The sequence below is a fragment of the Cygnus olor genome, chromosome 21 (genome assembly GCF_009769625.2).
Source record: "Cygnus olor isolate bCygOlo1 chromosome 21, bCygOlo1.pri.v2, whole genome shotgun sequence".
In the NCBI taxonomy this organism is placed as follows: Eukaryota; Metazoa; Chordata; class Aves; order Anseriformes; family Anatidae; genus Cygnus; species Cygnus olor.
Window position 1 is genome coordinate 8,097,586 of NC_049189.1, and position 26,033 is coordinate 8,123,618.

The following is a 26,033-nucleotide window of genomic DNA, read 5'->3' on the forward strand; positions in this document are numbered from 1 at the left end:
AGTAACAACTTCAAACCAGACACCAAAGCCTCCCACCTACCTTTACCACAGGCCCGTATCGGCAGAAATGTCGAGTTAAATACTGATCCGTAACGTTTGTAGAAAGCCCATCTAACCACACGCAGTTTGTAGGCATGCTCTTTCCAAAACCCAGCTGAACACAAAAGGGCAAAACTTCCATCAGTACAATTCACAAGTGTTAAACTAACTGAACAGAGCATGCCTAATTAAGAGTTATTTGAAGAAAGCTAGTCATCTGTATGGGTTTTCTAAAATTAGCGTCTCGCGCAGGTGCAAGCAAGACAAAAATCAAATAGCAATTAATGAAAATAATTCTGCATGCTTAAACAAATACAATGTTTGACAACATTTGTTTCTTGTACAATTTGAATGCTTCTGGAAGGTGACAGGTTGACAGCTCTGGGGACTGACAGCCTCTGTTCATCGTCAGTAGTGGTACAGCTTCCCAGCACTGCCTTCAAGGAGTACGAGTACCTCTGCAAGCCAGAGAATGTCAGTCTCCAAATCTGCTCAATCTGGGCCTCCTTGCTGAGACAGCCAACAACAGTGCTGATTAATCCCAAATCTGGTGGTGGTTGAAAACATCACACTGTAATCTGACCTATGCATTAAAAAAAATCTCACTTCCATAGCCTAAGCTGATGCAAAATATCTTCTGATGCCGCAAACAAAAGTAACAGGGAGAAGGATACGGTCCGTGGGAGGGTTTCTTTACCTTGAGCCGGTTATTTCCGAGATATTCCCCATCCATCTTCTTAATTGCTTTACACACACTTGCAATATCACAGTACTGCAGGAATGCATACTGAGGAACACCATTCACTTTCTTAATGTCAATATCCTGGGGAAAAAAAGCAATCGACAGTCAGCAACAGGCGAAAAAGAAGATTCAACAATGTAAACTGAATCTAAATGACTTTTTTTTCTGAGACTCACATGGCACAATGCTCTCTGTTTAATTAATGTTTCTTTCACAGAGAGGATTTAAACATTAGTAGACTGTTAAAAAACTTTGCTGCTCTGTTGTATCTCATTCAGTGGTAAAACCAAATCCTTACTGATGCAGGGAAAGCTCTTCATAATGCAGACTTAAAATTCAACCCTGCAGAAGTAAGCCTGACCTGATCAACAAACAGTAGCTTTGGTTTGATAATATGTCAAGAAGAGACAACACAGAATCAAAGAAACACATATTAATTTTTGCTTGTAAAAGCTCAAGAGGAAAAATAACAACCTGCTCCAATCCTCATTTCTGATCCAAGAGCCAAGCAGGGCCTTTTTTCCAAATAAACTCCATGCATCCTGTTCCTAGAAGCAGAAAGTGATGCTGGACACATCTCTTGAACTGACCTGGCCCTGATGTGGCAAAGGCAAAATAGAGCCCAAATTCTGATCACTGTGAAATCACTGAAGGATCCTAAGGCACCACGGGCCCATTCAAAAGTAGGTGCAGTCACAAGAAAGCTGTGGAAGCCTAATAAAGGCTCCTTTTAAGTGATTTTTGGAAAACAGCAAGCCTGGAGTTGACATTTGGTTAACATTCAAGCTCAGCACTAGTACTGGCAAATGTACCGAAAGCCTCTGAACACGCTCATGATGTTATGATTCATTCTGAGCTGAAAATAGAAGGTAAAGTGTTTCATTTTATTTTTTTAAATAGCACAAGCTTCCTTTGTGAGCTACATGCCAATGCTACCACACGAATTTAAGTGCAAACATTCCAACATTCAGGACAGACTAATTTCATGGTTAATAAATTTAGGGACAAGGCAGCGGTTTGATAAGGTCTCTCCCAAGAACTCTTTAGCTGGGAAAAGAGAAGTAAACAGGGAGATTTACACAACTGCTAGAATTCAATAGCCCTGGCCTAATGATTTAAATGGAATACTAATGGAGGACTACATTTCCAAGTGTCTGAAGTAGCACTATTGCAACTGTGGCAAATCATACCTGACCACTCACCCTAGGCAAGCAATTTCTTCTGACAGGCAAATAAAACACCATTACTTTGCTCACTATCCACTGGAAAGGTTATAAAGCTAGTCCCTTTTGCACCTGAGCTTGTAAGTTTTCATGGAAATTCTGCAGGGCAGCACTGCTGCTGAATTCTGGCCGATTAATAATGTTGACAATACAGCACTATTTCACAGAAAAACCAATTTAAGAGACAGTGCACTACTACTGATAAGCATCTTTATCAGGACAGCTCAGCTGGTATAACATTAGAAAAGGGTTTAAGCCACAGACACTGTGAATTCATAAATCAGTGCTGATGTCAAGATTACAGCAAAGGCAGGATGCACAATTGCTGCCAGACATAACAAAATCTAAATTCTTTGTTTGCCCACATCATACATGGAAGCATGCCTCCCCTCTTTTTACAGATACCTCAACAGTGACAACAACATTTAAGTGCAGAACAAAATAAGGCAGCCACAGCCACCAGAAGGGTACAGTGAGTATACAGAAAAATTATTACTGCAGAAGCTCAAGTTCAATTAATTATACTCACTGAAGATAATTACTTTACTTTTCTGGAAAATCTCTCTTAAATGCAATATTGATATGACTTGATAGAAAGTGGCGTGAGGAGAGGAGAGGCGAAAGATTGCTGCTCTATCTCACGCAGATCAGCCTGCTCAGCTGAAAACCCAAATCCCGCATGTGTCATCACTGATCCATCTGCTCAGTGCCTCTTCTGCCCTATTGTCAGCGAACAGACTGTCATAGCTGATGGCTACTGCCACATGCAGCAACTAAACCCTTTGTTTCAGAAATCAACAGGAAATGCAGACTTCGCAGAGCCCTACTGATTAAATGTGAAAGTAATTCTAGGCATATTTATATCCAAACTACCCAGCTATGCTTTTTTGCAAACCCTCTGAGCTAGCAGAAAGATTTGTCTCTTACAAACGCTCCCAAGACTGTTTCTATTGCTAAGTTATTTCCTCAATACACTTGCACTAAGATTTCACTCAAAATGCAAAGAAAAGCTTTCAGGTACATTCTAGCAAGACGAATGACTCAGATTATTATAAAAGGACTGAATTATCTGTCATCAACATCATGATTTACCACCACTCGTAGCATTTTACAGGTCTGTACAGAAAGAATGTGCAATAATACCCTACATAGTAAAAAGAAAAAAAAAGAAAAAAAGAAAGAAAAAGAATTCACATACCACTATGCCACCAAAGCGCTGAAAGATGTTGCGAAGGTCATGATAGGTTGTTGTTTTCTCCAGGTTGCCAATGAAGAGAGTTCTTGTTGCTTTTGGGTGAAACTCATCTATCCTTTCATCCAAAGGACGAAATTCATTCTCGCTTTCTGTTTCTAGAAGCAAAAGAGAGAAATTTTTAATGCACTGGGGTGTTTTTCATGTGGGTTTTTTCACGTTGATTTGTTTGTTCAAGTCTACTTCCTGACAAGCAGATACGATCTGAATGAGACTAACCAATGTCTTTGACAAAAATAATGTAGTACTATACTTCTGAACTGTGTTATTTATGTGGAGTTTGAAAGGTCTACATCATACCACTGGACAAGCACTGAGCACCTTTAGATGAAAAGTAGCTGCCTTCTGCATCTGCTTCTCTAGAAAGTTATTCCTTTCACACTTATCAATGCCTGTCAAGAATTCAAATAAGGCTGCACTGTACTTGGGGAACAGCAAATGGAAAAAGGTTATTTTCACAAATCAATTTTTAAACAAACAATTGAAGTACAGAGTGAAAACCGTGTGCTCAATGCTACAGCTTACACTGGTTGGTCATTCGCACTACACTGCCTAAGCCTCATAAATTCAGCCATCATTAGCTGTTTTAATCAAAAGCAGAAAAAAGAAGGCTGTGGGGACTCAGTGCTATGCTTACGTCACCTACTGGTTTCCACTCCACAGAGATATGGAAGATTTGATTGTTTCTTCCAGCAGCCAGCAGATCCCACTGTTTAACAGGATGGCAGGCTTCCTTCTCTGAGGTTTAAGACTGGAATTCTCTCCCCATTTAACCTAAGAGCATCCACTCTCCTTGCTCTGGAATTTATTCTGGAGTATTTCCCAGTTTCTTGAAATTATGTTTCTGCAGGAAGGCAATTTTAACATTTCTTACATCTATGCTGCCTCTTTGCAACAGCAGTGACTATGCCTGGAGCGGTCATGCATCCAGTGGAAGTGCAAGAAGGGCACGGGGCCTTACCTGGTCCTATCCAGGCTGTTACTTCAATCTGCATGCCAAAGAAGAGTTTTCCTTTTGAGGCATTTAGTGCTTTTTCCTGGTCCTCCTGCTGTCGGAAGAACACCAGTCCATACCTCTCCTCAGAGGCCCCATGAATCTGCACCGACGTCACCTTTCCATACTTCTTGAATTCATGGAAAAGTCCATCTTTAAGGCTTGTATCTAAACCAACAAGCAAACATTAGTACTATAAAAACACGTGGTTTTTTAACAACTTAATAGCACCAGAAAATACATGAAGAAATCTGCTATTCTTTATGAAATATGACTTCTCCTAGTTTTTCAGTGTCCACAGAAGTGCCTTTTTATTTTTGAATGTTAATTTTGCCTGTGTCAAAAGCTGATCCTTCTCTTTGCCTTGATTTTAAAATCCAGAAAACCGTCCGTGCAGGATTTTACATCACTGAAGCCGATAGGCATACAGTTACCACTTCTAGGAGAAATCCACTTCAAAATGAAAAAGTAAACAGTGTTATTTCCTTAATAAGCCCACCACCAAAAGCATACACCAAACACACAGATACTGCGTAGAACAGTTCTCAGAGGCAGGATGAGGCATCTGGAATGGAGACCCAAGTTATACAGCATTCGGTTCAGTCAATTCAGAAGGTTAACTAGGCAGATTCATGTGATTCTGCAACACCTTGACAACGTTCACACAATCTGCCTAGTATCTGTGGGGCATGTACCTCATGTCACTTCAAGGAACTACAGCAAAAAAATCTATAGAAAGAATATTAACGCTGCAAGGTGTGCTGCTCACAAAGTTAAGATATGCTATTTTGATTCAGCCAGAGCCTGTGTATACGTGAATTATGCTACAACTGTTTTCCAAATGACCCCATGCTCTTTTTTTTCTATGGAATCTCTCCCTTGTTCAGTGCAGGGAGCGAAGAGCTCCACACTCCTCAGTGAGCGGTCTCCTACATTATTTACCACGCACTGTTCAGTGCTCAACACTGCAATAGAAAACCCTGAAGTTCTCACATGATGCAAAAAAGAAACTGAGGCATGGTGAGAAGCGATGGTCAGAACCTCCCACCAGTTCCAAGTGACACATCCGAGATGCTTCAGGTTTTCCCCCGGGAAATCCACAGCAGTGTTTTGAAGCACCAGCTCCAGTAGCTGTAGTGCTGGGGACGCGTGGGGTTTCTCACAGATGGTCACTAATTAAGCAATTTTCCCACTACTGCACGAGAACTGAGGCAGAAGCCGAGAGAAGCCCGTCCTCGGAGGCAGCACGCAGCTGCCTCGTCGAAGGCACAGCCCTGCCACCCCTGCCCAACGTAGCGCACGCCTCCTCGCTCCTCCACGAGGGCTTCGGGATGCAGGAGACCTTCTCTCGTCGCTCGCCACTCCTTCCCAGGGCAGCATCCATCTTCTGCTCTAAGTGAGGCAGGGCTCTGGGGGATGAACCTATGTGCTATCACCTTGTGACATCTATGTGTTAGGAGCCTGATCAAAGCTGCCCTAAACTTTCTCCTGGGCTCTTTCCTCGCAGGCTGATCTTTCTGCCCATTCCTGTCCAGCCTTTGTTGCATCTCTATTTGCATAAATTTCCTTCCATCCTCCCTTCTCCACATCACCTAGCAATGGATATCAGAACGTTTTTAAGACCTGTAGCCAAATCTAGACTGCATTTTTCTCCACAGAGATGAAAAAATACACAGCACAACCTTCTAACCCAACATCAGTTCCAACGTTCAAAGCATGGATGCTGCTTGTCTCTCAACAGAATGCCTAAAGAAACCATTCAGAAAAAAAAAAAAAAAAGTATTTTTCTTAACTGTATCAGTACAAAGCTATGGTGATACAAGAGCAAATAGAAAAAAATGTGGAAAATTTCTGCCTCAGTAGCTTAAGCTTGGTGACACTGGGAGAAACAAAGGGGAACGCACTGGGTAGCTTTATCCCTAACCAGTGCCTCTACGTTTGCTTTCATGGATGCAAGAAGTTAAATTTCTGGCAAAAGCTGTAAAAGCCAGCAGGTATGCTCCTCTGTCCAAGAGGCTCAGAAATTAAACTCAGTGAAGAGTCCTAAAACATGCATAAATCCCCGGCATTTCCACCTCTAGCAGAGTAACAATGAAATCTCTTAAACGTAGCATCATTCATAACTTAATGCTTTTTGTACCTCACCTAATTATATTACATTACTATGGCAGCAATAACCCTGAACCAAGTTTCATAAAAGATGGCTCATCAGACTATATTCTGATTTTCCTGTTCAACAGTGAAGAGTTTAAAAAGACACATTTGACACCAAGAACACAGAAAAAAAGATTATTTAATCAGTCAATAACCTGCCCCTACTCTTTTTTCCCCTTTTTCTGGCACCTTGTACAGACACTGCCGCATGTGAATTTACCTGTTGAGCGCACTGGAAGATTTTGAACCTTGATCCCAAAACTTTTCCGGGGTTCATCTTTCTCCAGAGATGGAAGCAGCTGGGACGCGGGTGCAGGGACTGCCGTCGACTGCACGGACCGTGCTGGGGACTCGTCACTCGAGCTGCTGCTGGAGTCACTGCTGCGGAAAGCACAAGGGAAACGGCAGGTCAGTGCACGGAGACACAAAGGGATTTTAATTAAAAAGCAAAACGCCCGAGCTGCCGCTGGGTTTTCTGCTTAAGACAGCAGCAGGGGAACGGCTGCAGCCGCGCCGCGCTCTCCCAGCAGACAAGGAAATGGAATACGGGTAAGATGTCAGCGGCTCCTGTTACGCTCCGTGACACGAGGCGGGGTGGAATTACAGCCGGGCCTGCGTGGGAAGGCTGCAGAAAGGCGGAGGGCACGCCGCAAAGCCCCTCGCCCGCCCGCGAAGGAGCAGCGCAGCGAGGAGAAGAGCCAGGGCAGATGCGCGGGAAGCAGCAAACCCGGCTGGCCACGGCAGCGGGGCGCGGGGAGTTCGGACCCGGGAACATCTCTGACAACCCGTAATTACAGAACGGGGTTTGTGGATCACATCGCATGGCGAGTCAATCGAACCCGCCCCCTCTTGACGGTGCCGATCGTTAGATGCTTCGTGGAGGAGTCTCAAATACAGAGAATAATGTTATTAAAGCTTGCCCAGTGGGGACACGTCATCTTCTTCAGTGGCTGATTCCTTCCCTGAGGCATGAGGGCTTGTATCACTGCTAAAAATAATTTTGTCTGACATAACCCAGGAGATTCTCCATTACACGAGCAACTTTCTTAAAAATTCCACTGAAATTTCAACTCCGAGCCTGGATGCTGGGGGGGAGGATCTGCCACGTACAAAAATAACAGGCTTGCTTTTAAATTTGCTGCTTTCGATTGAATTTTTAAGTCTCTGTCTGTATTGTGTCGGAAATGATAAACAAGTTCATCTTTTTTCCATCTTACATTATTTCACGGGCTTGTTACATTCCCTCTCTACCTTAACGCAATTAACTCTTTCTCTTCTTATGGAAACCATTTCATGTTTTGAATCATTTTTGTGATTTCATTCTGTGGCTTTTTGAGGCCGTGAACAAGCTAATTCGCTCCTCAGCAAGGCATGCTGCAGTTCACCGTTCATCTTTCACCCGTTTATCCCCTTCCCTCTGCTCCCCACCTTACACCTCTGGTACTTCACCACCCCAGGTCCTCATGAAAAGTCAAGTTTTTCTCTACAGCGTTTTGGGAAAAAAAGGACAAAACTGGCCCCACGTTCCCCAGCCATCGGTATTCTCCAGGGGTGACACCACCGCCCCCTGCCACTGTGGAACAAATCGGCAAACAGCAGGGAAACTTCTTCTAAAACACAAATACAGTCAGAGGATGTGTATGGAGAGAATCTGAAAATAATTTCCAAACTGAGAGCAGCACCACGTGCTGCACCATTCCCCTGGGGCAGCTAAAACAGATTTTAGGGCTTCATCGAGCCTCTTCCCCTTTACGCATTTTTGCCCGGTACTGCCATCGGCTACGCACTTCTCCAAACATTTCAAGTATTCGACTTTGCTAAGATTGTATCTTTTAAGTGGCGGCATTGAATTTCTGTTTGAGCGGAGCTTTAAAATGGGAATGAGCTATTTTTAGCCTTTTTATGACGACGTTTAAAATATGGAACAAGCTGTTAAAAGCACAGCACTCCACTTGGGGAGAAGATCGGCTGCGGGTAGCACTGTCACACGTCCGAGCAACGAGCCCCGCGCCTCCCTGAGACGACAGCCGAGAAGGGTGATGAATTCTACAACAACAATTTTATTTTGGGAAGCGGGGACCATGCCACTAACTTCCACTGCATGCAAGGAGCTTCAGGGATACGTGTTCCGAAGTGATCGAGACTTTCTGAGACATTCCAGAGGAAAAAAAAATCATGCTTGCTTTATTCAGTTTTCAGGGAGGAGAAAATGGCAGCAAGAACAATTCCCCTTTCTTTCAGGAAAGGCTCGTCACTTTTCCAATTCAAGAAACATGGATATAATCATTCAAGAGGAAGTCAGAGGTTTTCTGCTGTGTGAATAGGAGATTGATGGAAGAGTTAATTGCAGCTGCTGTGTCATACAGTCATAGCACACAGCAGAATGAAAATAAAGCCTCTGACAGTGAGTTATACAGGGTCTAGAACAGAAAAACAGAACCCCTTGTAACCAGACCAGCTTTAAAAATACACAGAACTAAAATATGTAAGCTGCACGAGGGGATGTTCCCAGAATATTAAAATCAGAGTGTGGCTTCTCCTTTCCCTGTAAGTCACTTTGAAAACCGCTGTCCTTTGCCAACTCGAGGAAGATAACTTATTAAAAATTCCTCTAGCAAGACTATCTTTTGAAAAACCAGCTAAGGAAATTCTACCGCGGGAATGTAAGAGACGTGCTAAAACAGCAGCTCTGACACTTGCTTCCATTTCAAGCCATCGGCAGCTCTTGGGGCAGGCCAGGAACATCCCAAGGAAAAGGGCTTTGGGTCTTCCCCGAGTGTGTTCGCTACCGGCACAAGCACAGGAGCCGCGCGGCGATCTCTCGCGCTCTGGCACCCAGCCTTTTCCCAACACGGGAAAACCTGCTCTTCAACATCCATGTAAACTCAGCGGAGCAGAATGCCAGCACGCAGCAAAACTAATCTCCTGAGCTGTCACAACACACACATTTCACAGAGAGGGAGTCTGTGCTGGGAATTTGCTTTTTTAAACATCTTAGACTTACAGCCTCATTTGCCTTTTAGGAGGTTTCAGGGTTTTCTTGTGACGTATGCTAATTTATGAAGAACTGGAAGTTTAAGCAGAAGGATTTCAGACACTCTCTCGTCGAGCTCAGATATGCACAAAGCTTCAAAAATGAGTCTCACTCCGGCTTTTATCGTGGCATCACAGCGATGCAAAATAGAGGGTTTTGATTTCACTGTCAGCAAAATCAGATGGAAAGCTGAGCTAAAAGGAGATGACTCTTACTGCAGCAAGGAGGCAGATGTGGAACCCTTCCCTTACACACGCACCCTACTACCAGCACAGTTTACGAGCCCTTTTAAAACATTAATCTGCCTTCCGTAATTGTCTACAGTGTTTTACAAGTATTTAGGATGCCTGTGTTCTTACTCACAACATTTATCTACGCATCTATTTTCTAACCACCAAGATAAAGTCGATTAATAATCCACTGCTTCAGTTTTATCCCTATGGGTAGCGCCCCAGAGACTCCAAGGGCAAGAATCCAGCGCTGGGTTCACATCACACAAACGAGCCCCAAATTCCCCCGGTTTCAGCCCCCAGCACACTGCAGCCCATCGAGCACACAAACCTTTCCTTCTCTCTCTTGTAACTGCAGAGATGACATTGCAGACCCTGGTGCACGCATCCTATAGAACCAGGTCTCGTTTCCACAGAAATATCTAATTTTCAAGTAATTGCATTTTGCAGTTCTAACTGACGATGAAGTTATGCTCTATTTCTGTATGAAAAATGAAAGCGCTCAAGCAAAGCATACAAAGCGAGCCGCTCCCTTTGTTCCCCAGCAAAAGGAGATAAAAGAGCAACTCCAAACCAGTCGATGTAACAGGATACCTGCTGCTTTTCGTCAATGGCAGGGCTGCGCTCAATCAAGGGATCCCACAACCCGCCAGACCCTTTTGCAATTTTAAAATGTGGGACAATTGTCATTTCTGGGGATTGATTCGAGAACTGTGAGTCAGCGGTAGCTCCGGTGACGACCCTCGTTACGGCAAGCAGGAAACACCACGGCCTTGGTGGAAAACAACGCAGGAAGAAGCAGGGACGCGCGCGGCAGGCAACACGCTGCCAAACTTCAGGTTTTAAGGAAAAAACAAAAAACAACAAAAACCAGCTGCCATTGTCAGAGCAAGTTAAAAACCAAGCCACCTAACATCGCTGGAAAGCCTTTTCTTTTTTTCAGGGGGAACGTGCCAAATTTCAGGAGGAAAAACGTAAAAATGAAATGTTTGGGTTTTTTTTAATAGCTCCCCTCAAAAAATGCGTAACCAGAACTGGTGAAGGATCCAGAATTCTTTTACAGAAAATATTCAGAGCGATTATTTTTTTCTGCCAGAATTAACTGGAATCAGGAACTCTGCCTAGATCAGCTATGATTCAATACCCTGTCAAAATAATCTCCAAGTACAGATTATCTCCTAGAAAGATCTATTAAGGACAATAACACAGGCCAACCTTCCCCGGCGTGAGTTATTCACACGGCTGATGTCAGCAGCAGATTCCCAAGTCTAGTCAGGAAATCCAAAGTTAACGTAAAGTAATCTCGGAACGGAAATAACAGGAACCCTTCTTCTTGTCCCTCCCTTTCCAGATCCCAGCTAAGCCACGGGAGATGATCCGCATGCAAAAGCCATCAGCTGCGAGGTGCTGTACGCTGATCAGCTCTATCCAGAAGACATGAATCCTTGGGGTATTTTTTCACATTGTCAATGGGCTTCAGAAACAAGCTGCCAGATAAGATTTCTTGGACGTAACACGGTCAGCTCTGGGAAAACTGCACCAGAGAAACGGTAAAAGAATCCTGAATGCATAATTTTAAAGTTTGGAAAAAGAATTTGAAAAATCTGTTTATTGGCAGCCAACATCCAGCAAAAGTTATCAATAGTAACTGAAAGAAAACCATCAGAAAACATTAGAGTGTCATATGCCATTCTAGCTGTAGATTAAAGGACCTCTGCTCATGAAACTGGATTCTCTTCTGGATGAAAAAGGGTATATTGAAATAATAGATGTACAGGGCCATTACAGGCTGCTATTGCTGCCCCACTACCTAACACTGCACCAATCTAAAAACGCTTTTGATGAGAATTTCCCACGTTCTCTGCACATGTGCATATCAAAAAAAAAAAAAAAGCACATCAAATATACACACGCACACAATGCCAACACCAAGTAACCCATTCCCACAAAAATCAAACTTCCCCCCACCCCTAAAAATAAGCCAGAAGAAGCAGGTCATTCAGTTATTCAGGATTTGTCGTCTTCTGGGTCCTGGCTGGTCGTCTCAGACCACTTCTGCTGATGCTGAACTTTGCCTGAAGACCCTCAAAACATGAAGGGTTCTCTTTGAGCATCCTTCCAGCCATCTGGATGCTGGTGAGCACATCCCCTGTAACCCAGCAGAGCTCAGAGGCCAGCTTACTGAGGATCCGGGTGGCTGCTCGGCCACATTCGGGGAGAAATGGCCTCAGGGCGGGCGTCCCTCTGCCAGAGCCGATGCGCTGCGCTCCAGCACCGACCCGAAGCTGCCCGTGAGCAGCAGGCAGTGGTTCTGTGCGGCCACACCACCGCCACCAGCCACCAGTCTGCATCAGCGGGTTTGTGAGAAAAAAGCACTTCCCAAATCTGCAGTGATGAATACAGGTGTGCTTTTGTCTGAGCTAAAAGGAGCTGTTGAACCTGGGTGAAAGTCATCAGAAAACATGACTCCAACATCTCAGGTTTGTTTGTACTGAGCGATAAAGAGGTAACAAGTCGTTACCACACTGCAGGCTGGCAGCTCAGCGGGCTCAGCCCACACATGCATACCACAATGAGCTTGAACCCTGCTTTTCCATCTCACAACAAAGTTTTACATCTTCACGTAAGCGTCAGAGCAGACTCTGGCTGCCTGGCATGCAAGGGCAGAGAAGGCGAACCGGGAACAGAGCCACACCGATGTCCTCTCTGCCAACTGCCCCGCGCCCCTTGCCCCAGCCTCCAGTACCTTCAGCCTGGGTGCAGCAGCTCGCTGGGATGCGATGGCCTGACATTCTTGGCATCGTTTCAAGCCGCTGAAAACTTGCCACCCAAGGAACTTTGGTTTGTACACGTCACGCATGCATCCTCAAAAGTATTTAACAACACACAACTACGATAAAACAACCTACCCAGGGGAAAAAAAAAAAAAAAAAAAGCCTACTGCGCGTAAGCAGAAAACAGTTGTGAAAAATCAGCAGATAAAAAAATATTTACTGCTCTGGGGAAAGATCATTAAATACTGCAGACGAATGCAATTAGGACGTCCTCTTTCCCTTAACTTTTTCTGCCTTACCACACCCAGAAAGGAGACTTGAGAAATCTCCTGCTGGGCTGGAATCCTGAATCGACAGAAACGAAACGATGTTTAAAGGCCATGGGAAAGTAGCACAGCCATGACAACTCTGGATGTTTGAGCTGGCCAAATAACACAGGCTGTTGACAGTGGTTTTTCAGTCTTTGACCAGTAAGCTTTTAAGATACAGTCTCCAGGCAGTATTTACTGTATTTTTAATCCAAATCAAGCGACTGGCTTATTAAGAGCACATGACAATTTCCATGACAGGCCATAGGAATATTTACTTCAGCCATTTTATCTTCATGTCTAACAGACACCTGAACTTCGGCGAGGAACAGCATGCTGAAATCAACCATGGAAAAGGCGCAGATGTTGCTCAGAAAGCCAGGGAGGACTTCGGGAAGCCCTCCGGCCCCAGAACTGTCCTTCCCCTGCAGCCATGTGCTCTGAGAGCCTGGAGACAGCCGCAGGGTCCTTTTGGTTCCTCACTGCAGCTAAATAATCTGCTGATTACAATCGCTGAAATACGTCCGTTGGTATTAATCCATGTCTGGCTGATAGTCGTGCCCAGCCCACCGCTGGTGTTGCTCCTTCACCTACCTCCCTCTGTCCCCAGGCTTGGTTGGTACGATGAACTTCGTACAGCCAAGAATAAAAAGGCTAACCTGGAAAAAATGCGCTGGTTATGAACCTATCAGCCTATCTGCCTCGCAAACAGCCCGCTCGGGCACCACAGCAGCTCACCACCACTGGACAACGCTGCCCAAGCTCCCCGTGCTGGCTTTCAGCTCCGGCCACCACCTCGGGACGCGCAGGTTTCCTGGGAGTGGCGGGACAGCTCTCGAGCAAAAATGAAACCCCCGAAAGCCAGAGGGAACGCTTTCTCTGCGAACGGCCACAGCCACAGAACTCGCTGCTGGGAAGCCGTCGGGGCCTGGAGGGTGCAGTGCAAAGCCGCTCTGCGCCGTGGCGTTCCCACAATTAAATTTCCACTGGTGCAAACTGAAGAGTGGGTGTGAGAACACGCGAGCCCAAGGAGCCTCTGTTTTCTACCATCACCTTCGCGAGGGAAGCCTTGGGCCAAGGCCCAGCACCCGCTCGTGCATCGCGCAGACGTGCGCTTACACCACGGCTGCCCCGACGGGTTTTTTAATGCAACTTTCCCAAATCTGGTCGGAGCAGATGGGAACGTCCCTGCGCTGCCGCCAGCACCGCGAGCCTGCCATCGCAGCGGCTTTGGAGGACACCGGTGGGGCAGAGCTCACCACCGCGGCCGAGGAATGGCTTGCATGGGCTGGAAGAAAAATTGCCCTCAGCCCTTGGGCCAAAGTTACCGTAATGCTGTTCAAGTCAACAACTTTTGCCAGCTATCTGTAGACATCTAAATTAATATTTTGCAACCGCCACCTCAGAGCGTATTAAAGCTTTCAAAAAACATTTGAGTTCGAGGCAGATGTGAGGTAGGTATGTCTTAACACCCCTGCATTGCAGATGGAAAAATAAGGTAAGCAGAGGCCGAGGGCTTTGCCCAAGGTCGTTCGGTGAGTCACCGGGAGAGCAGCTTGAGGAACTCGATCTCCTGGCTCGCGGGAGGCCAAATCTTTTCAAAACACTGAGAAAGCAACATTGAAAGGCGGTTTCCTAAACAACAACTGCACTGCTTTCATGAAGGCATCTGGTAAACACCTTAAAAAGAAAAATCTACTCCAAGTTACTGCCTGTGAGCCAGGACAGCACAGTGCCGGTTAGAGCACCACCTCTACCCTGTGCTAGTATGTTACTACTTGTTTACTCAAAGAGTACAGAGCAGCTCCTCTCGCTTGACAAGCACTGGCAACTGACTTCCTGGGAATTAACAGCCTCAACCACCCCGACATCGGCGAGCAGCACACGGAGCACTGGCTGGTGTCCTCAGCAGCAAAGCCTATCCCTACATCGGCTGAAAACGATGAAGCGCGGCTCTCCCGTGCTGCGGGGTCAGTGGAGCCTCGTGGGGGCACAGCAGGCAGAGCAGAGGGACCACTGTCTCCAGCAGCCCGTCCCAGGGGGCCTGGAAAGCGTTGCCGCGCCTTCGCGGAGCCCTGGTGCCGCCAGCTGCTCCACGCTCGCCCCATGCCGCGGAGCATCGCCGCCGCCAGCCGGACACCCATCGCCGCCCGCTGAAATTCCCATTTGCTGGGGTCCGGAGTGGTTTTGAAATCGTGCGTCCTCTCATATAAACAGATGTAATTGTTCTTCACATGGGAGTTGCAATGAAAGCCATGCCAAGATACACAGCTGATAAACAATGCCTCTTAAGTAAAATTGGGAACACGCAAAGCTTAATATAGAAGTTCCATTTACAACAGTAATGCTGTGGAAGTTTAGTACTTCTAAAAACGGTCACCATTGTCCAAAGAGTGAAAATGGAAAAGAAACAGACAAAGTGGCACTACTTCTCCATCAGAAATACGTATGTATACTAAGGGTGGTTTTGAAACAATTTCTGTTGCCTTATATCTCATCTGGGCTTGTAAAGAAATGCCAACCAGATGAAAGGAAGAATAATCTTGGAGGCTTTATTTTTTTTAAAATATTTTTTTAGACCAAATGCAGCAACTGGACAGAGCACAGGGTGCTGGTGGGGCACGCGAGCACTTTGTAAATCCAGAACGGTAACTGTGATTCCCACGTAAAGGATGACTTAAAATGGAAGGCCTGGGAAAATGATGTCGCTTCTGTGATCTCAGGCAGCATACAATATAAAAGAGAAGACATTTGATGAGTTGTATGTTAAGGATTAATTTGCCATTTAAAAATGCAAGAACAGATGGATCTCTTGGCTTGGACTATATTTAGGAATTACTTCATTTTCTGCCCACATGCAAATAAAAATAAAACTAGAAGTAGAACTTTCAGCGAAAATTCTCATGGGTAGAAAACACAAGCCACAAAATTTAAAAAATCACAGTCTTTGTCTGGAACAGGTAAAGTGCTATAGCCTAGTACCATGTTGGTGGGGAAAATGTGTCTTTGCATCTGTCAAGCAACCACATAGAGTAATGCCAGCCCCAAACACTCACAAACGTAAGCCAGAGTCACATGGCGGAGCAGTCCTACAGTTTCTCTCAAACAAGCAACTCCTGAAAGAGCCTCTTTTTTAACTTAATTCAGCGATGTTTGTCAGTGATTGAACCTCTGCACGGTTGGGAGACCAGGCATCGTGCAAGGCACTTTTTTGCTGACTGTCACATGCAGAGGTACATCCTGACCCTCCCCAAAAAGCCTAGGACAGTCCTATTGCGCTAACTGGGACTGTAAAACAAGGGTGAGGACTTTGATATTTGTGGGAAAAAATGCCAAAGTAGGGAAAAACGCAAAAGGAAGACACCTTAACCTTAGTCCTCCCAAGCACCCGCCCCATGCCATTCCACCTGTGCCCTGTGCACCGCGTGGGTACCGCAGGCAGGAACGGCGCAAGGTGGTGTGGCAGCTCCGCCGGGGCCAGCAGGGAAGTCCTTCGGTCTCCCAAGGGATTCCCACCGGCAAAGCCGAGGTGCCCCACCTGCCTGCTGTCGGTACAGGGCTTGTAGAGACCAGGCTTTGAAACCTCCAAACTGTAGGACAGCAAGAAATGGTCTGCAAGCCGCACCGAGAGTGTTTAATTAAACTTCTTCATTTTTTTTCCCCACGTGGTTTTTTAAAGCTACAGGGAAACTGAACATTTAAAAGCAAAACCAACAGAAACTGCTTCTGAATGAACTGTTAGATAGCATCTATTTGTTTCTCCTGTAACAGTATGACAAGCCATCCTTTGCTTCCCTCTGCCTCCAAACAAACAAAACTTACAAGCCAGCGTCAGCACAGCAAAGCACCAACCAGCATCGGACATCCCCAGCGTGTTCCCAAACACAGCTCCACGCACGTTTAGAAAGTGAAGAGGAACAGAAAATTTGCACTAACCTGATAGCTTCCTTTCTTTGACTATTCATCCTTCACAATCCAGACAACAGGACATGCCAGGCAGTAAACAAACATTTTAGGGAGGGACTAACTTCAAAGCAACTGTGCAAGTCTGACATAATTTGAGGGTTTGAGATCTTGCAGCAACCTCTTACCAAACGAGGTGTCAGATGATACAAGGAGGTCAAACCTGTAGCAGCCGGAATAAGTAGGGCACTTTGCACCTCTCAATCAGCCAAGCCACACCATTTGTCCGTGGGGACTCGGTGCTGTTCGGGCTTGGGAATTAACTTTCAGGGGAACAATGCTGCTCTTTCACACGTTATCACACGGCGGACTAGAAACGCCTTTCACGTTTTATACCCTCAAATGGACGAGAGATAATAAATTATGTTAACGTCCTTATTGCCAGGATCAGCTTGACGTGTACCTTAACTACGCTCCTGACTCCTGAAGTTTGATGATTTTTTTTTTTATTTTTTCCCAGGTTTCTGGGCATCTGGAAAATACAAAGCACCTGTGGGACAAATGATGAAACTGCCCTGAAAACCACCTCCCTCTCGCAGAAAGGATTCTCCAAAAGGTGCTCTTGATGCCATCCTCGATTTTTAAGTGTCTTCTAGCTGAAATCGTTGCCTTGAGCTAAATAGAGGAACTGCACACTGAACTCAAGACATTTTTCAAACAGACGTATTTGAAAGGCTCCACATTTCACTTGTGGTTGCAGACGGGGTGTTCGTTTCTAAATCCAGCAGGTCTCAGTAAAGAAAAATCAGGTCTCCCTACTTTTATCACCAGAATCTTGTCAAGAAGGAAGGATTCACAGAGAAGTCTCATTAATGCCAGGAACACTCAAAGGGCTACTTTTTTTCTCATATCAGTTAAGCATTTAATAAATAATGCAAGGTTCTCAAATTTTTATTATTATACCATCTACGCAGTACATTTCCCTCTTCATCCTTTTGGAAACCCATCTTTTGCTTCCCTTAAACAAAACAGGCAGTCATACTAAAAATGACATTTAAAAAACTAGGACTATGCCCTGGCACACACAAATTATTTCCCCCTTCATACAACTTTGAAGCCCTCACTTCTCCCAGACTGGGACTTTCCACTTGTAAACACAGCATTCCCAGCGGACCGTAAGGATCTGGAGAGGGCTATCTAATCGCTCGCTGCAAAGCTTTCATGCTTAAAACCCTGGTGCCACCATTAGTGGTTTCGGCACTAGCAGAGTCACAGACTATGCTTGATGCTTGGAAGTTGAGGGCACATCTAAGTGCATCAGTTACACAGTTAATTCAATGGGTAACGATTGAGGGGGGATATACTGTTTTTTTTCCAGTAAGGTTTATTTGCCATTAATCCACATCCAGGTCACCTTAGTTTGCACACAGCATGTTCTGCCTAAAGTTGTTTTTAAGGTTAATGCCAAGGTCTCTCAAATATGCTTCAAAGAGAGCTGTTTTCCTGGCCCTTTAAGGCCAGGAAGGTACCACAGTGCCTGCATCCACACCTCTGGCAGAGCCAAAAAAATTCTCCTTAGGAAAAAACAAATCGCTGCATTTGCATCTTCGACCTTTAAGATGCGAAGGGACACCGTGTCTATGCTTTAATGGAAATAAGTATGACTGAACATAGACGCCGGCTGGATTTTTCCTTTGATCATCATAATGACTGGTATTTCTTCAGGAAGCATTCAATACAGCCTTCCTCTTTTTCTTTTCATTCCCCCATGTGAATATTCATTAGAAATTATGAAACTGCTTATTATTCCAAAGGTCTTTACGATGGGAATCCTCTCCCCTACCTTTTGGTGCCTGTAATGCCTGTGTCTCCATCTGAGCTGTCTAGACGCTCTTCATCATCAGTGTAGACGAGCAGGCACTTCTAGACTACGATGCCTCTCATCTATTCTAACCATGATTCACATCCTAGACTTATTTCTCTCCAAGAAAGAGGAATCTGGCCCACTGACACAGAGGGAGGTACCCAGTGCTGCGGAGCCTATCGCACTTGGTGGTTTCCCTGTTTTGTTTGGCTTTTGGGGGGTTTTGATTTCCCTTGCTCTTACAGAGTATTGCAGGAAAAGAAGAGGAGGCTGATTTCTTCCTGCCTTTAGCATCCCTCAGACTAAGTCTTGCTTCTGAGAAGTAACACAGAGGCAGCTTCAACTTCCCTGACCTCAGCTAATTCTTTATTTCCCTCAGCCTACTCAAGATGATTAAGCAAAATACTTGGAAGGAAATCAAAGCCTTAAAAATGCAATTAGAAGTGACCATTTTGTTAATACGCACACACAAACCCAAAGTCAAACCCCATCTACCAACAAAACCAGCCCTTCCTCAGGCCTCAGCACACCTCTGAGAAGGAAATCCAGGCTCCCATGGTGTGCACAGGGACAAGGAAACATGCAGCACAAAACTCATGAGGACAATGTCTCCCGTGATGCCTGTGGGAGCAAAGCTTTCGGTACGGCTCATGTTTTGCCCACCGTTCCTGAAAACCAGGGTAGAAGACCCGATATCGCCAACCATCACACCAGACTCCCACTCCCACTCCTGCAGACCTGCCGCTGTCTACAGGTGATTTGGAAATGTCATTTTTGCAACACGGCAAGTCTTCCTCCCCAGCAGAGGAAGCTGAGGATAAGGAAAGTTCACACAAGGTTCTGGATTCAGCTGCCACCATCCCTGTACTCAACCTCAAATGTGCTAAGCAAAGACTGATCTGATTGCAAGCAGCCTTACAGCATTAAAAATAAAATCTCTTTAATGGGATGCAAAATAGTGAAGTCACTGGAGACAATCAAAATAGTTGTCACTGTTATAACACAGAGGTACTTTTGCAGGACCCTCTTCCTTTGCTTCCAGCCCCACACAATGCACTTTAAAGACTCCCAACGTGAAATTAATTTAACAAAAGAGGGCAACCCTTCTCTGCCTTTAGAGAAATCCAATGCACTTGGAAAAGGCAGCAGCAGCAGATAAACTTCTGGGCCCTGCTGCAGAAACAAAACTTACACACACACACACTGACAGACCAGATTTAGATCAACTCCTGCAAATTTAGGAAGGGGCTTAATTGCTCTGTTATTTTGAGCCAGCAATTAACAGTTATTATTGGGACCGCTGGGGGGGGTATTAATTGCAGCAAAATGTCCACGGTTCTTTGGCAGCATGCAAAACCACATTCAAACACGACGATGTGAACACGTTTAAGGATTTTATTACACAGGAAGAATTTCAGGGGGTGTTTCAAGATTTTTTTTTTTTTTTTCCACCGCATCCCACCCACCCCACTGTGCAGGGGTCCTGTCACAGAGCTGGGCAAGAGCCTTGGGCGGCCAAGTTCCCAGGGCCAGAAGCCACCCACCCGCAGCAGCAGGGCTGGGCGCGCAGCCCCGCGAGGCGAGGCGGCCTTCGCTCCCTCAGGCCCACAGGCGCCATTTCCATCGGCTGGGCGGGAAGCCCGCCCCGGGGGCGGCGCGGCACAGTACGGCACAGTGCAGGGCCCAGCCGGCCGCCGCCAGCTCAGACCGGTTCTGAGGCACGACTGAGCCCCCCCCTCGGCCCCTCTGGCCCCTCGCGTATGGCCGAGGCAGGCCTGCCAGCACCCAGCGCTCAGCACAAGGCCGCGGGCCTGATTCTGCCTCAGTCATGGGCGGCATGGCGGCAGCATGCTGGACGTTGAGGGAGGGCTGTGTGCGTGTCTCACGAGCCCCGCAGCACGGCCATACCTCCCGCTGCACAAAGCGGTTTCGAGAAACCCGACATGCTCCCAGAGGCGAGAGCGCGCGAGAGGCCGCTGCCGGTTATATTTAGACGAGCGGCTACGAGCAGCAACGCCGAAGGACAAAGTGAAACTGCCAGGCAGCCAGTGACAAAACCCTGAGACGGTTTCAGTCACATTTTTTAATTTTCCACGATTCGCACTTCCCTCTACAGAGGGATCAAAGCAGTACACAGCCGGATGTGAACAAAAGGAAAAGACGAGGTGTTTTCGCCAGGCTCTTACTGGGATTTACTGTTACCTTTGTGGTATTATAAAAGGAGGCTTTGTACTCCGTGGAATTTTTTTGTTTTGTTTTTAATCTTAACCCAGTTCTGTTTCCCATACAAACAGGAATGTGCTCAACCCCTGAAGCTTTTCACCCTACTGGAAGAGAGATCCAAAACACTCAGGCTATCTCTGCAGTGCCTTTTCAGTACAAAATTTATGTGCAATTATTTAACGTCAGCAAAGGCCACCTCACAGATTATTAAACCAAGACTGAACAGCTGCCTTTAACTTACTTCTCCTTATTTTTCAGCTGTCCCCACCAGAGGCATCTCTCAACCCACTCAAAAACCCGAAATCTCCCCTCTAAGTCCGTGATTCATCACTTGCTGGCAGACAAACTGAGCGGAAAAGAGGAGGTGAAGACAATGGGAGGGAAAGGTCCACATTATGTAATGAAACCAAATTCACTTTCTGCTTTCACTTCAGTTGTTTAAATGCACTAAGAACCCCCCAACAAATAAAATACATGGGAGCCTCCATGGGAGGGTTCACAGAGCCTGTTTTTCCCATCATTAAAATTCTCTTGGCAGCATTTTTCATCAGTTTATTTCAATATTAAGACACACAAAATAACACATACGTATTCCGAACTGTAACTCATTGCTCCAGAAAGTATTTCATCACAGATTAATCTGATTAAAAAAACACAACATCTAATTACTTTATGAAAGCCTTGCCCATTTGTCATTAGAACTTTAAGTATAGATGTCACAACCATGGAAAAAATCCATTTCCAGACATCTGTCTGCACCTTCTTACAACAGTTTTAATTCAGCACTTCAAGAATGACTACGCTCTCCTAAATCTTGATGAAACTTTACATCTATGTTGCATTTGCTTTTAGAACTCCACAGAAAGCTCTACTTTATGGTACAAGCTATAGCCAATTATTCATCTAGTAAATCAGTATCCTGATTCATGATCCTGATATCAGTATCCATCAGACGACCAAATAAGCACCTTAAAAAAAGAGGGCAGAAGGAAATCTCAGGTCACTTAAATGTAACTTACACCCACATGCACATGCAGTATTCGCACTTTCATATTCTGGAAACCACCTATAGGAAATCAAATAGTTCTGCCAGGATTTTGTAAATAAGTTTAAATTCCATTTCAGCACAGCACTTCACCGTGTGCTCAGCTTTTAAGAGCAAAACGTTCCACTGCTCTCCGTGCCATGTGATTCAATACATTGCTGCAGCAAAGCTTTAAAAATAATCACTAACACATGGAACAGTAAGAAATGTGTAAAGCCATTTGACATTACAAAACCGAAAAAAAATGCACAGAACTTTTTTTTAGCTCATTAGAACACCTCAACGAGCAGCCGAAAAAGAGCATTTTCTACAAAATACAGGGGGAGGGGGGATTCTTTCAGGAGGTTGGGCAGGGCACAAGCAAAATCTGGTTTACTTCCTATGGGATTTCATACTTTTCACGCATATTCAGCTTTTTCCATGACACAGTACAAAAAGTATGTTTGCTAATATATCATTTGTGCTGCACGTTCAAATCAAAAAAATGGAGAAAGCAATGCTTCTAGTAGTAGTAAATGCAAATACAATTTTCTATTTTTTTTTCTCTTTCAAGGAGATCGACAAAACCCAAGCCCCCCTTTCTGGTAACATGCGGGGAATGAGAAACCTCACGTGAGAAAACTTCACGGCGCAGGCTGTGTCGCTCAGCCCCACGCGGGTGCCAGGCGCAGGGTTCCCGTAGGGCACTTCTCCCATCCCGGCCCAGTGGACGGCTTCCAAGAGGCCACAAAATGCGACAAGCGAGAATAACGCTACCGAGCATCCTGAGCAATTGGCATTTCTGGAAAGGCCTACACCTACATTAGTTTTGTTTTTGTTTTGTTTTTAGTGGTTCACACATCAAAAAAGATGGAAAGCCCTCCTTCAGAGAGCATGGTTTATTTTGACTGTGTTCTTTCTGGTCTTATCTTCTAAACTATTCCTTTGCAGTTCCCATTACAAATCCCCTATAAATGCCTCTGAATATACATTTAAAATGAAGCTTAGCTGAGATCAAATGCAACTCCAAACTTTTATGAAATAAAGGCTTTGTTCACTTTTTTAAATAATCTGCTGGAGCATCTTTCCTCACATTATTATCCAGGAAAATCTTCACCATTTAATGGAAATCGTATTTACTTTACACAGCTCTTAGAAAACCACAACACAAGGAATGAAGCCCAGACTTCTCCTTTACTATGTTTCTGCTCCTTTTTCACAGGACCTAAGGGATGGTGCCACACAAACAAAATTCCCAGGAGTATTTAACGCCCTGAAGTTTTCACAGGCCCCAACAATTGTCCCTGAAGACTTCGTGGCCATGGCTGGGTGACCCACCTCTCTAGGCAAACACAACTCCTCTCGCCTTTTCCACCAAGGGAAGAGACTCTAGCAACAAAGTTCTTGAACACAAACAATTACAGAGCAATTCAGTGTCAGAATGAAATGGAACCGAATGGAATGGAGTAGAGTGGAATGGAATACAGGTCAGTTGGAGGGGATCTGTGAAGACTATCGAGCCCACCTGCCTGACCACTTCAGGGCTAACCAGAAGTTAAAGCATGTTATTGAGGGCACTGTCCAAGCGTCTCTTGAGCACCAACAGGCTTGGGGCATCAAGCACCTCGCTGGTCGGCTAGTTCCAGCCCTCGACCAACCTCATGGCAAAGAAAATTTTCCTGATGCGACTTCTGACTGATAAAGACCTCATTCATTTCTAAGGGTCACAAAATCGACCATTTCCACCTCCACAAGGGGTTCACATATTCACATTGCCAAACTTAAAGTGCACTAAGAAGAGAAAAAAAAGTCCACTGGTGTTTTGTAAGACTTCAAGGCCAGGTGGGACTTTGTTTTACAAGGTAAAGATATGGTTAAGTGTCTACTGTCATCCATCTTTTTGCTGTGAAACATATAAAAATCCTTTCTGATCCTTCAAAATGAAAGGTATCTGGCAGATTCTATTACCTGCTCTACTGAATTTGAATTTGTTTTATTAATATGACAAAAAATGTTTGTTTCCCTTTCCTCCCAGAGTATCATCCAGTTTTCCATTACTAGAAATACAAATTGCCAAGAAAATGAAATGCTAGAACACAGCAGACAATGCTTATCTTCTGATTAATCTTAAAACTTTGTTCCAGTGGGATAATATTTAGACCTCTAAAATTATTCAGAACAGTATTTCACCCAGTCTCAACATCCCAACAGTGAAAAAAATATATAAACATTAAGAGTTTATTGGACTTCCTTCTATCCACTTTGCAAGCACAGGAGCACCAGAACAGAGAAATTTTCCTGTTTTTTTTTTTCCCTAAATCTTTAATGTAACCAGGCCTTCTTTTTCAAATCATCTTCTCTTGGTTTTTGAGATCTCTGAAGTCTCACCAACTTTTAAGCCATACTAAGTGTGACAATCTCTAACAAAATGTTGTCTTTATCAAAGTGTTAAGACCTCATTGAGAGCGAGGTATCGGAAATAAACACATTAAAGCAGCCCAAAAGTCCTCTCCAGTGCTCTGCAGGTGCCTCTCTTTTCACCACCTTTCCAGCCAAGATAGAACCTGGATTTCTGAACCCAGAAGAAAACAGTAGCTACAAGGATCACCCCTGCAACACTCTCCCCAGTGTCAACCCATCGAACCCTTCTGGTTCGTGTTCAAGCACATAAGATTTTATGAGAATAATTACCTTGATTAGAGTTACCAGCAGTAAAATTCCATTCAAAGTGATAATCGAACACCAAATATTTATTATACTGATACATGTAGTTACTTAATAAATATTTTCAGTTTTGGAAAAGAACTGGTATGCAACGGAAACGCTTCCAACTCTGGAAACCCTTCTGAAGAGCAGAGCTCCTCACCAAACAGCATAAAACATTCACAGGTACAGTAGCAACTTCTCAGTTTCCACTCTTATGGTGGATCTACCCTCAAAAAGCCAAATATCTCAGAGGCATTTCAAGATGAATTTTCAAATTACAAAAAGAAATCCAGTGGCTACCTCTACAAGTCTTTTTTCCCCCTGTATGTAGTTTATAAAGCCACACAAATGACAGAATTACAGAACCAAGGACATACATTTATCACTAGGAAACGCATACTTGGGTTTTTAAAAAATCTTCCAAGTCCACAATTTTTGCTGCGAGGAAAATGGGGGAGGGGGAATGAAACAGCAACATATCACTCTTTTAAATGTTAGTGGTAATATGGAATTAACAGGAAACTGGCCAATAATACTGATCATTTCCAAAAATATTTCACAATGTGCCCTGTAAGAAGTGGCTTGACCTTAAAATTCACTTATGCCCGAACATAAGCAAATAAAATAATTACCCCATTCTCCAAGTACGGAGACAGCAGCCAGGGATTCAGCAGGGCCTTGCGTATGCACATCCCCGCTTCGCCTAGCTAGCACCTTACGGACACTACACGGATCCACCACGGAAAATAATCAACAACGGCAACAGCGCTCCCCTCGGATTTGTTTCATGCCAACTTGGTCTTTTTACTTTTCACGCCAGCTTACTTCTACACCAGTGAACAGTGTACTGCTGCAAAACATCTTCTGTTTTCACAGCCCGGGCTCCCACTTCCTTGCCATGTGCCTTAGGAAACAACACCGGCCCAGAGCACAAACCTCACGCACCGGTTGTGTTGGGTCGGGCAATGCCACGTCTGTTGCAGCCGCGAGTGACCTACCTGTCACTGCTGGTACTGCTGCTGCTGCTGATGGAGTCACTGCTCGAAGACCGACTCCTCGACCCGCTGCCGCTGGGAGAGCGCGCGGGCCTGGACGCTTGGCTGGCCAGCCGCTGTGGGGACTGGGTCCGGGACTGGGACGAATGTGGTGACCGACTCCTGCTGTGCTGGTAATTCCGTTCTGGCCTTCTGCCTCGTACCTCCCGTGTAATATCATCCCTGTAGATATCCCTGTGTACCACACTGGGCAATGTAAACTGCTCCCGGGCCCTAGGTTCGTAACGGGGGTCGTGAGCATCAAAACGGTTTGGACTTCGACTCCGAGAAGTATAATAGAGCCCATGTTGTAAAGTCCGCTCTCGAGGATCTCTATAGTAATCCTGATCGTAATGTCTTGTCCGATCAAATCCTCCCGTCCCCCGTTCATGGTGTCCATAGGCACTATGTTCATAAGCACGCTCCCTGTTATCTGAAGCCCTGCATTTAGGAGGGGGGAAAAATATTTAATCAATCAGAAAGGGGCAAGCACAACTAAAAGCAAATCATGCAAACATTCACTTCGGCA

General features: G+C 45.1%; 1 protein-coding gene across 4 annotated transcripts in view; it reads right to left on the bottom strand.

The window, feature by feature from the left end:
• The window catches only part of SPEN (spen family transcriptional repressor), a 66,089-nt gene that overhangs the window by 19,211 nt on the left and 20,845 nt on the right, over window positions 1-26,033 (bottom strand). For all 4 annotated transcript variants that reach the window (XM_040533752.1, XM_040533754.1, XM_040533751.1 and 1 more), the window contains 6 exons: window positions 25,469-25,945; window positions 6,625-6,785; window positions 4,218-4,418; window positions 3,203-3,354; window positions 737-862; window positions 41-154 (listed from right to left, as the gene is read on the bottom strand). In XM_040533752.1, coding sequence (XP_040389686.1) covers window positions 41-154; window positions 737-862; window positions 3,203-3,354; window positions 4,218-4,418; window positions 6,625-6,785; window positions 25,469-25,945 — 1,231 coding nt within the window. The remainder of the gene's footprint in view (window positions 1-40; window positions 155-736; window positions 863-3,202; window positions 3,355-4,217; window positions 4,419-6,624; window positions 6,786-25,468; window positions 25,946-26,033) is intronic.